General features: G+C 39.1%; 1 protein-coding gene across 36 annotated transcripts in view; it reads left to right on the top strand.

Annotated features, from left to right (window-relative positions):
• Positions 1-18,347, top strand: part of LOC127412494 (calcium/calmodulin-dependent protein kinase type II subunit gamma-like) — a 92,210-nt gene that overhangs the window by 49,413 nt on the left and 24,450 nt on the right. For 23 of the 36 annotated variants that reach the window (XM_051648909.1, XM_051648908.1, XM_051648921.1 and 20 more), the window contains exons 6-13: positions 4,337-4,409; positions 8,240-8,342; positions 9,354-9,437; positions 9,618-9,712; positions 12,839-12,961; positions 14,538-14,621; positions 14,747-14,789; positions 15,681-15,743. In XM_051648909.1, coding sequence (XP_051504869.1) covers positions 4,337-4,409; positions 8,240-8,342; positions 9,354-9,437; positions 9,618-9,712; positions 12,839-12,961; positions 14,538-14,621; positions 14,747-14,789; positions 15,681-15,743 — 668 coding nt within the window. The remainder of the gene's footprint in view (positions 1-4,336; positions 4,410-8,239; positions 8,343-9,353; positions 9,438-9,617; positions 9,713-12,838; positions 12,962-14,537; positions 14,622-14,746; positions 14,790-15,680; positions 15,744-18,347) is intronic. The other 13 variants (XM_051648922.1, XM_051648912.1, XM_051648929.1 and 10 more) reach the window with 1 other exon arrangement.

Below are 18,347 nucleotides of genomic sequence, written 5' to 3'. Positions count from 1 at the left end.
GGAGGAGCTTGGCGAGGTAATTAAGGCCTTGCCTACAGGCAAGGCTCCGGGGCCAGATGGCTTTGCCGCTGAGTTTTTTAGGTCTTATGCTACAGAACTGGTTCCAAAGTTTATACAGAATCATTAAAGAATGGAAAGCTTCCACCAACCATGACGCAAGCCCGGATCAGTCTAATTCTTAAAAAAGACAAAGATCCTAGCGAGTGTAAGTGTTACTGTCCAATTTCCCTGATCCAGCTAGACGTTAAGATATTGTCAAAAATTTTGGCTAACCGATTAAGTAAAGTTATGACATCTCTTATACATATAGATCGGGTGAGGTTTATTCAGGGCCGTAGCTCTTCTGATAACATTAGGCATTTCATCAATATCATGTGGTCAGTGGCGAATGATCAGACTCCGGTCGCTGCCATCTCACTTGACGCCAAAAAGGCGTTTGATATGGTAGAATGGGATTATCTTTTTAAGATTTTGGAAATGCACATCTTCGGGAATACTTTAATTGGTTGGATTAAGTTACTTGTTAAGTTACCCTGGAACCATTAGCAGCCGCGATAAGAAAAGAGGGTGATTTTCCAGGGGTGATGGCGAGAGGAGTGGCGCATAAGCTTTTGCTTTACACAGATGATATTTTATTATTCGTCTCCGACCCTACTAGATCTATGCCTTGCCTCCACAGAATTATTCATTCATTTTCTAAGTTCTCGGGATAAAGAGTTAATTGGTCTAAATCTGAAGCTTTGGCTCTGACAGCGTACTGTCCGGTAATGGCTTTTCAGATGGGCGCCTTCCAGTGGCCCAAACAGGGCATTAAGTATTCGGGTATTTTATTCCCAGCAAATTTGTGTGATTTAGTTAAAGTTAATTTTGATCCTTTAATAAAAAGGTTTTCAAGCGATGTGGGCTGGTGGGTTTCATGACATTTATCTATGATTGGGAAGGTTAATGTTATTAAAATGAATTGTATTCCAAACTTCAACCACCTGCTACAGTGTCTAGATGTCCCCTCTCTTATTTCAAGCAATTTGATAGTATAGCAAAGTCCTTCATTTGGAATGGTAAACATCCCAGATTACATTTAAGTTACAAGTAAGTTACATAGGCCGATTGACCAAGGTGGGCTAGGCCTACCCAAGATATTGTTTTATTATTATGCATTCGGTCTCAGACATTTGGCTCATTGGTTGCTTCCATCTGAGAGAGCCCCTCCCTGGTTTTGTATTGAACAGGAAGTTCTTGCCCCTATTTCGCCATTGCAAAGCCTTTCTATCACACTAACCGGGGAAGTTAAGTTACACCCCGTTATCTCGCATTTGCACTCGGTATGGACAAAAGTGTCCAGAGTGTTTAATTCGGACATTTATTTAAATGTTGCCTCGAGCATATGACTGAACCCAAAATTATGTATTAATAGGTCCCCTTTCTGCTGGTCAGAGTGGATTGTGAGGGAGATTAACACACTCGGTAACCTATATGAGAGTGGAGTGTTGAGATCCTTTGATAATATAGTTAAACAATTTGGGGTTCCTAGGTCTCAAATTTTCAGATATTTACAGTTGCACCATCTCCTTTGTGCTACCTTTGGGAGTAGTATACAGCCCCCTAAATAGGCGGACCCCCTCTGTGTGGTGATTACTGCCTTTGGAAAGGGTCACGAAGCATCAGTGTACTACTCCCTGTTGATTCAGAATCTTGAGGAAGGGACCTTAGCATCTTTTAAAAGGTTATTGGAAGAAGATCTGAATTTGGTGCTGGAGGATGAGTGTGGAAGAATTTTTAAGAACATCAAGACTATGCCTAGAGATTCAAGGGTCCATCTTATCCAATTTAAGATTTTACATCGCTTTTACTGGACTCCCTCTAGATTGTTTAGGCTTGGTCTGAAGGAAACACCTACCTGCTGGCGATGCCAGTTGGTGGAGGGGGACATGGCCCATGCCTTCTAGTTCTGTGCCAAGATTCAAGAGAGTCCAGGATTTCACCTCTGAGGTCCTGGACACTCAAATCTCACTCTGTCCAAGACTGTGTATTTGTACAGGGTCAGGAATTAAGGGGTGCTCAGGGCAAAAATACCACTGAAAGTAACAAAAGTGCCCCAGAAATTCTAAATACAGGGGCACAAACACCCCCATAATGAATTCCTCTGTTTAGGCCTACTTGTACATGTTATTGGATAAAGTTGACGTTGATTGAATTTATGCCAAAGAGGTAATAATTTCTCAATCTAGTAATTCATATTGAGAATTTATGTTAATGGATTAAATGGAAATGTATTTGCAATAAAACTGACAATGTATTTTTCTATTTGAGAGAAAAAAACACATTTAAAGGTATAAAATGCCCCTAAAAAAATCAAAACCAGGGGGCAAGTTTTGCCCCTTAATGCAAAAATTCATTTCTGACCCTGCTTCGTCATGATTTCTTGACTTGTCTTTTTAAATTCGACTGAGAATTTCCAGTTGTCCCCACACATGTACCATGTTATTCTTTTCATGTACCTTGGCATAACATGTAAATACAGTACCATGGCACATGTAAGTAGAGTTTTTTAGGATATACTGTAACAGAATACCATAGCATTATCATTTGATACCATCACAGTACTTTTTTGTTAGGGTTCAATAAGGATACCCAGAGTCTAGTGTTGCATGTTGGCTTTAGGTAGTGAAATGGTCATTAACTGCCAGGGGTACGTAACTAATTATTAAACATTATATTTGTATTTTGAGTAATGTCAAACTATGTAAATACTCTAAGTGCCTTAACAGGGTTTGTACCCTGCCTGAAATGTGGTGTTATTTTTAACCTGTCATCTACAGTGGATAGACATCCCCTTAAATGAAAGCTGACTGTTTGCACTTCAGTCCATTTCCACTTCATATTCAGCACTAAGCCGGAACAACAAAATTAATGTCACTTTCCAAATACTTTTGGAAGGCATTCTAGTGACTTACAGTGCAAATTTTATGACTGTATGTTGGAGCTCGTGAGAGAGAGAGAGAGAAAGTACACATCAAGGGAGAACAGAGAGGGAGAGTTTTTACTGGAAAGTGCCCCAGTATTAGAATGGAATGCAGGCCACAGATTTTGCCAAATTTGGACAAAAGAAATGCGTTTTTCGCCATCCTTACTCAAGAGAGCATTATGGAATAGCAAATGGGGCTCTTTCTTCACTGGACCACCATCTCTTTTCTTTCTGTGACCTCTACATTTCGTCCTCTGGTCACATGAGCTGTGAAACTTTGTATTCTGTGTGTTGCCAAGCAGAAAAGAAGCCTTTGAAGAGATGTCTGACCCGCCCTCTGTCCTCAGGTCGTGACCTTTTGAACAGGTTTCAGGGCTCCGGAATGAGCGGTTCCCCTTGCTGCATTTATAAACATTCCTGTCAGCTCCACTGGTGCTTGTTATTGCGGTCCATTCGCTGTCTATGGAAAGACTTCTGGAGTGCGAGACTGTTAGAGCAGCAAATGGCCATCTGTGTTGTACATTACTGGGATCTGGCCAATCTGAGTGGTGTGGAATGATAAGTATGTATATATGTATTCAGCATGAGGAAATGTTTTTGGCATTGGGGTGACATGGTAAATACAGTATATCTGTATTCCCATCCTAGAAAGCTTGTCTGGCAGCTTTAAGGACCAGCAAAACAAAGCTCAGTCAATCCACACAGACAAGAATCTTCAATTTTATTTCTTGAGTGCGATCTCTGATGTCTTTTCGCTGGTGTTGGATTTAGTTGTCTGTACTAATATCTATGCTTGGGAGTCGAGTCTTGTTTATTACGTTTAAACAAAATACGCAAAAACAAACATACTGTGTGACTGTTGTAGTCCGACTCACAGATAAATGTCTCATGAGCTGGCTCTTTTAAGTGGAATCGATCAGCCCTTTGGCCTAAAACGACTCGCTGAATAAGAGCAGTAACTGAATTACCTTCTGACTTCCTGTCATTATTTTGAGTAATTTCTCGGCTCTAGTCAAGTCATTTAATGGGTTGTGTGTACTCAAGGTTTCTGAGAATTAAATCAGTGTAATTACTGACTGTCTGTTGGCAAGACAACATGTAGTTAAAGATGCATATTAGGAACAGGAGTTGTCCTAACTCCAAATTAAGTTACTTGTAAAATATGTTACCAAAAGTGTTGTTTTTGTTAAGTATTTTTGTTTATATGACGGTTTAATGATGGTTTAATATGGTATAATATAAATGGTATTTAAAAAAACAGTATAAGTGGTATAAATTATTTGGAGATTCTTCGAAAGTACTACAAATGATTAAAAAAAATTATGAAATTTCCCATTTCTCTCTCTTTCTCTCTCTCTCCCTCTCTCTCAGTCATTGCATCAATCAGATCCTGGAAAGCGTCAGCCACATCCACCAGCATGACATTGTGCACAGGGACCTCAAGGTGAGTCATACCGTCGCTGTGGCAACGTGCCAGGATAGGAGCTTGCATCATCAAAATCTTCCTCCACTTGTAAAATGCTGTGTCGTTATCTGCACATGCATGCACTCACTCAAGACACGTTCTTTCATCATTAAACACTGGCTGTTTACTTGTCATCAGAGAGCTTGAATGGCTATTTTCCAACCTGTTTGATTGTGTTATTTCTTTCTCTGTTTTTTTCTTCTTTTTCTTCTTTTTTAACCCCCCAATTTGGAATGCCCAATTCCCAATGCGCTCCAAGTCCTCGTGGTGACGTAGTGACTCGCTTCAATCCGGGTGGCAGAGGACGAATCTCAGTTGCCTCCGCGTCTGATACCGTCAATCCGCGCATCTTATCATGTGACTGTTTGAGCGTGTTACAACGAAGACCTAGCGCGTGTGGAGGCTTCACGCTATTCTCCGCGGCATCCACGCACAACTCATCACGCGCCCCATCGAGAGTGAGAACCAGATTATAGTGACCACGAGGAGGTTACCCCATGTGACTCTACCCTCCCTAGCAACCGGGCCAATTTGGTTGCTTGGGAGACCTGGCTGGAGTCACTCAGCACGCCCTGAATTCGAACTCACGACTCCAGGGGTGGTAGTCAGCGTCAGTATTCACTGAGCAACCCAGGCCCCATTATTTCTTTCTCATGATGTCAGAGAGAGATCGGTCAGCTATGACAAATCCTGAGGGGTCATTTTATAACAATCATATTGCAGAAACCAAACCAAGGAAAATGTTATGGATTATGGAGAGATTTATTAACAAAATGCTGTCATTCAATCTGAACCTCATATTGAATTAAAATCAAACAGTGCTCCCATGCTTTCAGAGATTTCTCTCACACTTCTAAAAAGCTGTTTAGACCAGTTTGGACCAGCAACAGTGTCATTCGAGTGGTCATTTCTTTTTTATCTGTCTTATTCTCACAACTAACACCCCTTCACAACCTCCAAATAACCAGCTCGTACCATGCTACTTCATATTTTTAAAAGTAAATATGGAGAGAGATGTGCTGGTTGCTGGACGGTTGCTGTGGCAACTCGTGACATCACAGAGGCTGCAGATTGACAGCGTGGCAGTGAGCTTGTGTGGCTGCGATGTATTATGCCACCTCTAATTCATCAGCCCATTACAGAAACAACTGATGAACACAGACATACGAGGAGAAAGAATCTTGTGACAGTGAAACAGGGCTGGGATATATAACTAAAACAAAATTATATCTCAGTATTTTTTACCCTTTTGACAATATTCGTTATATGTATCTATTTATGTATTTGCTCTGAAATGACTTAAAAAAGTGAAGTCTTTTTTTCAATCAGAGATTCTACGTATTAGTGAATTAGAATCAGAGAATTTGAGTTTTGAATTGATTCGTTGAAACGGACAGTTAGAACATACCAACTCTAACTACATTTTTACTTCTGAAATTTAAATCAGAGACACTATTAAAACATGACTTGATGCTCTCATACCCGCAAGTCGAGAGAAATGATTCTGGATTTTCTCCTCTTTTCTCCCCAATTTGACATGCCCAATTCCCAATGCGCTCTAGACGAATCTCAGTTGCCTCTGCGTCTGAGACCATCAATCCGCGCATCTTATCACATGACTGTTTGAGCGCGTTACCGCAGAGACCTCGCACGTGTGGAGGCTTCATGCTATTCACACAGGAGTGGTGGTGGCGTAGTGGACTAAAGCACTGAACTGGTAAGCAGAAGGTTGTTGGTTCGATCCCCACACCCACCACCATTGTGTCCTTGAGCAAGGCACTTAACTCCAGGTTGCTCCAGGGGGATTGTCCCTGTAATAAGGGCACTGTAAGTTGCTTTGGATAAAAGCATCTGCCAAATGCATAAATGTAAATGTATTCTCCGCAGCATCCATGCACAACTCTCCACATGCCCCACCATGAGCGAGAACCACATTGTAGCGACCACGGGGAGGTTAACCCAACGTGACTCTACCCACCCTAGCGTCAGGCTTAGGAAGCCTGACTGGAGTCACTCAGCATGCCCTGGATTCGAACTTGTGACTCCAGGTGTGGAAGTCAGTGTCTTTACTTGCTGAGCTACCCAGGCCCCCTAAATGACTTTGTCTTAAGAAAACTTAAAGGTGTACACTGTAATTTTTTTCTCATTAAAGAAGTGTTACACATATAATAATGAATAATACTGTTGAAAAATGTTTAGCATCATGTACACTCACGAGATGAAGACTCCAGTCATTTCAATAGCCTGTTTTATATTACATGAAGCTGGGCTGCCTTGTGGGATCCACATATTGAGATCACATGACCCCGCTTAATATTGCTCGCTTTATTTCTGTAACCCTCCTGTTATTTGACACTTTCGCTCATGCAATAAGTGAATTGTGAGCGACTGAATATCGGCATTCTACAATGGCATTAACTAAAAAGTATTTATTTTGTGTGATGCTGCATCCGCTCCAGTAGATGTCAGTGTAAAACAACTGCTTTATCGGCCAGCAAAATGTAAACAAAAATTGAGTGCACCTTGAATGGACAAATAAAAATCACCTTGAAATCTTCTATATTAACAATTTTGCTTACTTTTTTATCGGCAGCAAAATCATTGCTAAAACATTGTGATTATTCAAAGTAAAAATGGAACAGAGAGAGTCCAGCAGGAACCAGGTGGATCAGGAAAAGCAAGGCACACGGAGATACAGAGAATATGCATGTTTGAGAGAGGAAAGAGTGTCTGAGTCCTTCCCTAAAGGTTGCAGGCAGAGTGAGCTGTGGCAGGGTCAGGGCTGTGCCTGCGGTATTCAGAGACAGCGGGGTGCATGGGACATCAGGTTGAGAGAGCAGCTCACCCCTGCTCTCGTAGCATGAGATAACAAGCCCTCCTCTATGTCTCGTCATGCATTATGCAGCTTAGGGCAATGGGTGTGCTGTCACAGCTATCTGTCTGCTTTACACGCACGCACACACACACTCACACACAGTAAGATATAGACACCACATGCAATCTCTCATCTCTCTCTCTCTCTCTCTCTCTCTAACACTTAAGTGCATGCATACTATTTCTCTGTCCCTATCACTCACTTGATATACACTGTAGTCCTTGTCTGGATCTCTTTAATTTTCCTACAGAGACTGTGCTCATAGAACATGCTGGATACGTTTTTGTCCTTTTGAGCAGATCACAGCTGATTAAATCGTCACCTTTAGTATATTCATGCACAGAATAAATGAGCAGTCATATGGGAGTGAATGGCTGTGGATTGCACTGCAATGATACTTTTGGCTGGTGCTTTTACGTGTCATTTTTTTAATGTTAAATACCTCCTATTCTAGCTTAATGTGCAGCGATAACTCAAAAGTAAGCCTTTGGAAGTCACTGGCATGAGTTTGGGGTGTGTAAACTAGCTGTTTTCAGTGGAAGACATCACAATTACTATTGATCATACTTAAGGTTTTTTTTTTTTTTTTTTTTTTTTAAATGACACTGTTTGTGCTACAGACATGAGTGATACCTCAAATCATGTTACTTGATGAGGAGAGGTGTGCTGTGCTATTACTTTCGAAGCAATCACATTGTCTGCAGAAGTGGAAAAAAATCTAGTTAATTCTAGTTCATTTCATTTGGTTCCACTGTGGTGCAGATGGTAATGTTGATGTTATTGGAGTTTTCATTTGTGACCAATTGTACCAATTTTTATGTTTTCTTTTGCTCTTTTCTGTCTTTGTCTCCCACACTCTCTTTGCCTTAATCCCTTCTTTATTCTTTCTCTCTCTTTATCTCATACCCTTTCTCTGTCATTTGTCCTCCTGCAGCCAGAGAACCTGCTGTTGGCCAGTAAGATGAAGGGGGCTGCAGTGAAGCTGGCTGACTTTGGCCTTGCCATCGAGGTGCAGGGAGACCAGCAAGCTTGGTTCGGTAAGACCCCCTCTACTTTAATCGTATTGGCTCATCTCTTGAGGAAAAAAATTGTATCTTCCTGTTTAGATGGCACAAGTATTTGTATGTTGTTAAGTTAAGGTTGTCTCTCAAGCTAGCATAAACTTTCTTTTCCCTTGTTCCTCTGTTAGTTGGGACTAGTTTTCTCTCGAGTGTTTACTGTCCTTTTTGAGTCAAGAGCACTACTTACTTGAACCAGGTCAAAGTTCACAGACGACAAAGTCTTACATTATAGGAATATCTTCTACGCTCCATGTACGGTCTGAAATGCAATTGTCCGTCCCTGGACAGCAATCAGAGTAATTTTCCCATCACCTTTAAAAGAATGCAATGTGAAGGTTGTACAAAATAACATTTATCATTAACCACGCTATCAAAGTGAATAGCAGGCAAAACAATGCCGCTACAACATGGGCCGCCATCCTGCGTCACGACAACCTATGCGCCATCGTACTCGGATATCTCCATTTTCCCTGTCCACACTACATCGCAAAGACGCGTTTTCATATTTATCCTGGGAGAGCGTTTTCTAAAAGATTTTCGCTGTCAAAAACACATAGAGAAACGTAGAGAAAAAACTTGTTTTCAAATGAAAATATATGTGTCGACGTGACCTTAATAATCAATAATAGGATAAGTCACAGTAAATGTTTACAAAATATTTAATAAAACAAACCATTATGTTTGACATTGAACAACAGGACAGGGCAACATAGTAGTGAGACAGTGATAAAGTGGAAATGGAAAAGAGCACATTGACAATTGATTGAGTTTGTCTGCCAGCATTTAATATACTGTATGTAGGACAAACTTCAAAATTCCCAAAGAGCAAAACAAAGTATTTTTGTGTTGCTTGCTTATTCTTAACTGAAATGTTTTTGCTTTGTTTCTAATGCACAGAAGTTGGTTATCATAATGAGATGGTGTTGATGAACTACATTGTACTCATTATAGGGCAGGATGTATTAATTCACCATTATGGCTCAACAGGTTTTGCAGGCACCCCTGGATACCTCTCCCCTGAAGTCCTGAGAAAGGACCCCTATGGCAAGCCAGTGGATATCTGGGCCTGTGGTAGGACTTTCACCATTGTTCACAATATTCACACTTAAATGACTCTCTTTATTTTGGTCTTCTATATTTGTGTTTGTCTGCTTTACAGCTTAATTAGTGTACTAAATATGCAATTCAGTCTTTTTGAATGGGAGGGACAGTGGAGTGAGATGAAGTAACCAGTTTATTTGTTCTGGGTAGGTGTGATCTTGTATATCCTCCTGGTGGGTTACCCTCCTTTCTGGGATGAAGACCAGCACAAGCTCTATCAACAGATTAAGGCTGGAGCTTATGACGTGAGTATCAGACTCTTTTTTTTTTTTTTTTTTTTTTCCTTACACAGAGATCATGATTCAGCAATATGTTTGCACTTATATTGTTTCTAAATTTAAGATAAAATTTAGAACTCAAACTACACTTATGCAAAAGTATCAGATTCCTAGTGGCCTTAGAAACATGGAATGTGTTAAGTCTATTTCATTTCTAATAATAACATACATAAAAAGTGACCCTACAATAAGTGTTAAGTATCATTTTTTTTATAAAGCCCTTAAAACTACACCATAGTCTAAAGTGCTGAACATTCAAAGAATAAGTCTGACTTATCTTAGAGTTGTAAAAATTATGTGCATTAAAGCTTGATCTAGGATAGTTTCGGCATAAAAACACAGGTGATCATGTCCCCTCATTTTAAATAATCCTTATTCATCAACATCAGAATGAGGGTAAGGACAAATATATGTCCACCTGTTGTAATTCCGTCATATATGTCTTGTCAATTCCAAACATTTGCCATGTTTACATTTTAAATGTATAATTATGATGTATAAGAAATATTTCTTTATTCATTTAAAGTTCTTGTAGCGCACTAACTCTAGTCACGCACCAGACGAGAAGTACCGTGGGTAGGACAAGGCACAGGTGTCGCACATGCAACGTGTCGGTGTGTTGCATAGAGGTGGCAGTCCAAAACAGTGAATCTAATCACTAGTGTTGAGAACCGAGAACCGGTTCTTGTTTACCACCACTTTTGATTCCATTTACGGTTCTCGCACGTGCAATTTTCCACCATTATGGACCAAACACTGTACTAAAACACTCTGACTCTTATGAGCCAGCTCATATGTGAGTTGGTTCTTTTTAGTGAATCAAAAACACAGAGTTTTCTGAATACTGATGTGCAAGTTATAAATGCCCAACTCGAAATGAAATAAGAACTGTTGAAGTCTTGCAAGCCTGAAGTACAACATTAGGCTGCAAAGCACAGTCGAAACATTCTCTGGAACTGTTACTGTGTATTTTTAATGTTGTACTTCAGACTTGTGAGACTTTAGTCTGGCAATGCAGTTACTAACTGATTGTTCATTTGTCAATGTGCAGTTGAAGATACACATGAGTTTTGTTGTAATCAGTGGAACAATACAAAATAAAAATAATATAATATAATTGTTATCACATTTCTTGTTAAGAAATGTTATTTAATATGTGGTTAGGATCAATTTTTAGATTGCATTTATGCCTCTAACAAGTATGCAAACATGCCTTTTACAATAATTTTATTACATTTATTTCTGATTTGTTATATCTGCTCTGTAGAAATCTGATATTATCTCATCATTTGGCAACAGGCTGCTTAGAACAGTAAATGCAATAAGAATACAAGAAGCATTTCTTCCAAATAATTCTTCCTCTGAAAGTATCTCTAAGAGGAATAGGAACATGAATTGTTAATTCCTTATCATTCTCATCCCTACTAATCATCTAACAGACAAAAGTTACATATAAAGGTTTTTGCACTTCAAGAATTAACCAGTGACATTGATGAGTTTGTAGGCTGGTCAATGGGGGGTGGGGGGGGGGGGGTATGATGCAATTGCGCAAACTGGAAGATTAGAAAGGGTGAATATTATTATACAATTGGCTTTTTTCAGAATCAGCTTTATTGCCAAGTATTCTTACACATACAAGGAATTTGTCTTGGTGACAGGAGCTTCCAGTGTACAACCATACAAAAACAATACAAAAACAGCAGCAAGACATAGATAATAATAAAAAAAATAATAATAATTATACGCATACGTACATACACACACAGAAACAGACATACATACATACACACATACACATACGTAGTGCAATCTAATACAAATCTGTTATGTACAGTGCAAAATACAAATCTGTTATGTACAGTGCAAAGGTTTTTTTTTTTTTCTCCAAGCTGTCAGACCACAAAAACACATACTTGTTACTGAAATTACATTGTGTAGGCTACATCAAAGATACATTTACACACTGTATCTTCTAGCCATGTCTAAAGTCAATAATTTATATCCCATGATAACGATTTGGGTCAGTTTTAATGAAAAACGGCAGAATTTTGTGCAGCTCCCAAAGTTGTGGCTGGGTGCTGATGTGCATACATTCATAGAAAATGTGCTTTTGAATTTTTAGGAACGCTGTGTGACATCCACCAGACACATCCTGTATGCGACCCCCTTAAGCAAAGCTAAGCTCAATTATAAACAGCAAGAGAAAGCTCTTTTATTAAGCCTGTCTTTAAGAGCCCATCAACATGTTGACAGAGATCCTCTCATGGCTGTCCCCATACAGAGTTTTTCATGCCACCCTATCGACCCAGAGTGACGAGCCCAGATTGAAGCCTTTGTTAATATTTAATTGGCTGTGAGTTCCTCAATAATGAATGATGCCAGCCCCCTGCTCTAGAGCACAGCAGAGAAACATACAACTGTGGAGTCTTTATCTCCTCAAACCACGGAGTAAACCACAGTTTAGAGTGTGATCTTTCCCATTAACACCATCCTATATAACATCACAATACTGCAGTAGAGGTTACCTGAAGCGAGTGTGTATTTTGAAATAGAATTTGTATTATTCTAAATGTAATCATGTATATATGAATATACTATATGATAGCTTTATTGACTTCAAAGCAATCATAGACCACACCGGAGACAACCACCCTTTGGCATAGCTGCTGCTCATAGCTGTTTGTAAACATTCTAGCATAGCATTATCAGAGTATTGATTCACTCTAATTTGATTTCATTGCTGCTTTCTAAATTCTATTTAGTTCAACTAGGTTCTCTTTAAGTGCATGAGAGTATAACATGTTTAGGGTGTTTATGTTGCATTGTGGCATTGTCCATTTGATGGAGTGCTGCAGTTTGGGAGAGATGTGATTATGACGGCCAGCTTTGGTATTGGCATATTCAGCCATCCAGTTGGAAAACTCTTTTCCATCCATCACTTTAGCTACTCTGCACTGATCTTATTAACATCCATTACAGAGGCCATGAATGCCATTGATCTGTGTGTTTGTGCATGTCTGTATACATTTCTCTATACATATGTCATCCAGAAATCTCTCTGTGTTGGTCCCTCTCTCTCGTTTTATGTCTTAGTTTCCCTCTCCAGAGTGGGACACTGTTACCCCAGAGGCCAAAAACCTAATCAACCAGATGCTGACCATCAACCCAGCGAAGAGGATCACAGCTGACCAGGCGCTGAAGCATCCATGGATCTGCGTAAGTCCCCCAGCCTTAACCCAGTGGTTTTTAACTAGTATTGCTTCAGGATCCTGATTTCACATGGACATCAAGGGCATTCTATTACAATACCGAAATGGTTTATTGTGCTAAAGTGAACACAAATGTTCTTAAATTCAAACCTTTAAATGTGTTAATAGTACCATGAACTACGTATAAATATGCAAAGTTATTATCATGACATAGACTGAATAGGACATTGACAATTTTGGTATTCTAAATGTAACATACATTTTCATGGTTTTATACTAATGGCAGCCAATAATTCACCATACAAAGTACAAACAAATTGTAATTTGCCATGTGAAGCCCATGTTAAAGCAATAGTTCACCCAAAACTAAAAATTCTCTCATCATTTATTCACCCTCATGCCATCCCAAATGTGTATGACTTTCTTTCTTCAGCTGAACATTAACAAAGATTTTTAGAAGAATATCTCATCCCTGTAGTTCCATACAATGCAAGTGAATGGTGACCAGACCTTTCAAGCTCCAAAAATCAAATAAAGGCAGTATAAAAGTAATCCATACGACTCCAGTGGTATAATATTTGTCTTCTGAAGCTATGCAATTACTTTGGGTGAGAAACAGATCAATATTAAAGTCCGTTTTTACTATAAATCTCCACTTTAACATTCTGAAAGTGAAAGTGGAGATTTATAAAATTGAAATATTGATCTGTTTCTCACCCAAGGTAATTGCATAGCTTCAGAAGACAAATATTATACCGCTGGAGTCGTATGGATTACTTTTATGCTGCCTTTGGGATTTTTCAAGCTTGAAAAGTTTGATCACCATTCACTTGCATTGAAAGGACTTACAGAGCTGAAACATTCTTCTAAAAATCGTTGTTTGTGTTCAGCAGAAGAAAGAAAGTCATACACATCTGGGATGGCAAGAGGGTGAGTAAATGCTAAGAAAGTTTTCATTTTTGGGTGAACTATCTCTTTAAATGGAGCCTTGTTTATATTTTCTTATACCTTGCATAGTTTTTAGTTTTTAGTTGTTTTTTTTCATAGTTTTTGTAGAGTAGGGAGACCTGTTCATGTTGGCATTGCCTAATTTGGCTAGCTTCTATATGACAGATGAGTTTGAGCCAAAATACCAGAGACAGCCTATGACATCAAGCATTTTCCGTTTCATGTTAAAGGTTGATAAGCCTTTATATGCATTATATGATTTGTTGCATAATATTATTTGCATTCAGCATTGTTTTATTCCTGCTGTCCGAGACCCTATCAGAACAGACCTGCAATGTATTTTTGTTTTGCATCCCACCAGTTGTGAACCACTGCCTTAAAGCCCAAGCACTTTTTAATGCATCTCCAAAGGCTGGTTTAAGTTGCATCACCCAGCTTGTCACTGTTATATGCAGCAACTAATAGCAACTGGCACGTGTCAAAATGTCATACCGTTTACACTCCAGGCTGCTGTGAAAAAAAACATAAAAACTTCTGCTAGCCTTTTTGGTTGATGAATGGATATAATGGCACTTTATATCCAATTTGTTCAATGCTGTGTATAATAAGGACTTTGTTGTGTTTACCCCACTTAGCAACGGTCCACTGTTGCCTCCATGATGCATCGTCAAGAGACCGTCGAGTGTCTGCGCAAGTTCAACGCCCGCAGAAAACTAAAGGTTTGATTTGTTAATTAACACTTTATTCAAGTGTATGATTGTTTAAAGACCTTATTCTCTGCAATATATTTTTATTTTAAGTTTTTAGAGAAGATAAACTAAAGATATGTTTGTTTTTCTTGAAGGGGGCCATTATTACCACCATGCTGGTGTCCAGGAACTTCTCAGGTGAATAACTTATTTACTTCAGAAACATTAGTGAGAGCTGTGAACTGTAAAAACCATATTCTTATCGAGTATTTTTAACTTGTTTTTTAGTAAAAATATCTTGACATCTAACATCATGAGTGAATAAGATATTAATATTAATTATTTTGTCTTGTGGCACTGGCAGATTCTTTCACTTATTTATGCTTCAAATTTAGAGAAAACAACATCCAGTGCCACAAGACAAAATACACTTACTGTATATTCAAGACATATTCTTTTAAAACTTAAAACAAGCCTAAAGAAATAGTTCATGCAAAATTGAAAATTCTGTCATCATTTACTCACACCCTAATGTTTTTCCAAACCTATTTGACATTTTTATTCTTCTGCGGAACAGCCTCAGTCACCATTCACTTTAATTTAATCTTTTTCTATATAATGGAAGTGAATGGTGATTGAAGCTAACATTCTGATAACGATTTCCTTTTGTGTTCCATGGAAGAAAGTCATACAGGTTTGGAACAATATGAGGAAATGATAACAACATTTTTGGGAGTTTAATCTCTTTAAAATCTTAATTTTGCTCTTCAGGTGAATTTATCCAATTTTTAGGATGTTTTTTTTTTATTTTACTGGAGATCAGGTCAAAAATAATTGTTAGGAATTTGATTGTTTTGAAGTGTGCTCCTACATTGAAGGAATCTGAATGTTATGGTTTTGAGTGTATTGTTTTAAAGCTTTTATTTTATAGTCTGGCCCCACTTTCTATATGCATAGTCATTTTGGCTTTAGGTTGGTTTGTTAGGATGCAAATGTGTGTGCACACTGGGGTAAGTTTTAGTGATCCCTGAGAGGCTGAACTTCTTTTGAGTCGGCCTCTCCAAAACGAAATGCTCTTTTGTCCAATAGTGGGTCGGCAACACACCAGCCCCGCCACCCCCACCACCAGCACAGCTGCACTGGCACAGGAAGGTACGTGAGATGGGCACTAGGGGGGCGTTGCCCATTTTCTGACTTTGTTCTGCCAGCATGTGACCTAGGGGAGCCTGCTATACCCCTGCCAACACACGGGCACAAAAGCTCTTTGGAGAGACCATTTGCTATGCAGAAAATGCATACAGGCCTTCGCACAAACACAGTCTCCAGGGTTTGGGTTCAGTAATTGAATTTAGATGACTATATAAATTAATTTCAATAGGGATCTTAAGTAAATAGATATCTTGTCTGTTTTGAGCTAAATGCTTGAATTTCCTGTCAAAGGCTGCATTTTCCTTTGACCTGCACAGAACATCTTTACACAAGTGCTGCAAACTTGTCAGATGATGTTATGTGTCAATGCCAGCAGGTTGGGATGGTAAGGAGTATCTTAAAGGGGTCATGAAATGCTCTTTTTTTTATATAGTTTTATTATCTTCCATGAGGTCCACTGATAATGTAAGTAAAGTTGTTTTAATTTAAAGTCATAATTTAGTAATAAATTATAATTTTCCACCCTGTTTTTGGCCCTCTGTCCGAAACGCTCGGTTTTGGCCTAAGCACCTACTTAAAACTTCATTTGTAAACATGGAGTGGTGGTGGCGTAGTGGACTAAAGCACTGAACTGGTAAGCAAAACGTTGTTGGTTCAATTCCCACAGCCACCACCATTGTGTCCTGAGTAAGGCACTTAACTCCAGGTTGCTCCAGGGGGATTGTCCCTGTAATAAGGGCACTGTAAGTCGCTTTGGATAAAAGCATCTGCCAAATGCATAAATGTAAATGTAAACGCCCACTGTTCTGATTGGCTAACATCGTGCAGCTCCTCGAATAGAGCCATTTTTGAAACTCAGTCGGAAGAGTATGAATCAGCTCAACAGCATTATAAAACCAAATGTCAGGGTTTACACATCGCACATCCAACACATTGCATCCAAATATATTAAACTGTTCATCTCAAGCACAACAGTTCACACTCACAACCTGTCTACACCAGATGCAAGAGTCATGTCACGTCAACAGGGTGTAATGCCTGGTGTAAATAGGATGTCAGCACAATAAACTCACACAGTCATGACATATGAAATATTCATGAATGAAACTGTTTACTCACGGTTTTTGCAAACACATCCAAGTGTTTTTAACTGCCCCATCCTTCAATAACAGTTCCTTTGCAAAGTTTGAATTGTATTATGACTGGTACATTATGAGATGAACATACAATCCACTCTACGATATGCTGAAGACACATGCAGTTTCCAGTATCATTCCTTCATATTTTCATACATCAACAACTAAAAATAGCGCAGATGGGTGAAAGAACGCGTCCATGATGCGTTTGTGCTCAGCTGAATGACAGAGCTTCTCCTCTTCAGAGTTATAACTTGACACCGCGTCTTTTAAAAGTGGCCCAAGATATGTATTAAGTGGACAAAGACGTCTGTCTGTGCATGTTTATGTAGAAAAACATGTAAATCCAGACAGGCACATGAAGGCGTCCTTTGTAAGTCCACTTAGGATGAATCTCCCATGACAGGCCCAAACTCTCTTTTCTTCACCTGTGTGACTGACTGAGAACTAGTGGGCAGGGCAAAGGGTGCAATGATGGAAAAATAGGCGTTGCATATGCAGATGTATTTGGTCCTTGTGACATCACAAATTCCAAACGAGTCATTTTTGCAGCTTGTTTTAAATTAAGGCTCTTTTTCTAATAAGGAGGATGTTTTCAGTTCTGAAACTTACAGTATGTTTTTATAGTACAATGACCTCTTATACAGTATGTCAAATGATCAAGGAAAATTTGATTCCTCATGTCATGACCCCTTTAAAAATGTATTATGTTTTCCATGTGATGTCTTTCTGGAAACAAAATGCATTATGAGTTTACGCTCTTGGTGATGGTCCAGGGATGCTCGGGTGGAGGTATTTCGACTTGGGTCACCTTAAGCAACAATTTGTTTTATCATCTTGATGGTTTCTTAAGGTTGCTCGATCTCCTTGGATGCCTTTCAGTCCAAAGTTAGGTCATTTTTTGGTCAACCAAACACAACTGCACTGGTATGAATTTGTGGGTTGATGCTGACCTGCAAAGATCGTGGCTGACATGCAGTTGCCTGTGGTCTGTAGTCCTGAGGTTGTGTAAGAATGAATGTCCTCATCATACAGTATGTAAAGTATGTGTTAGCATGCTTTTAAGGGAAGACTTATCAAGAAGAACTTATGCACTGAAATGCTACCAGTTGTTCACTCCACAAGGATCACTCATGTTTGAGTGGCGTGCTTCAAAAGCACCATCTGCCTTTCAGCATGTGCTCAGGTGTCTTTTTGCATGGAGGAAGCAACAGGATCCACTTGTCCTTTTGTGTCTTGCTTTATGTTTGTTTCTTATTTTCTTTCTCACATCTCGTATTCGTCTTAATGGATATGGCATGTCTGTGAATGCTCTGCCAACTGCTTTTGTTCTTTTACAATCATACTTGTCAGTTGCAGCTATATGAAACACATTGAAAGCTATATGAAATAGTGAAAGAATAGTTTTAACACCTTTTCTTAACCAGACATGATGCGATAAGATTCCAGAGATAAGAATCAGAATCTGTCT

Source organism: Myxocyprinus asiaticus, chromosome 21 (assembly GCF_019703515.2).
Source record: "Myxocyprinus asiaticus isolate MX2 ecotype Aquarium Trade chromosome 21, UBuf_Myxa_2, whole genome shotgun sequence".
In the NCBI taxonomy this organism is placed as follows: domain Eukaryota; kingdom Metazoa; phylum Chordata; class Actinopteri; order Cypriniformes; family Catostomidae; genus Myxocyprinus; species Myxocyprinus asiaticus.
Note: the sequence above shows the minus strand (reverse complement) of the source record. Positions and strands in the feature narration are given on the sequence as shown.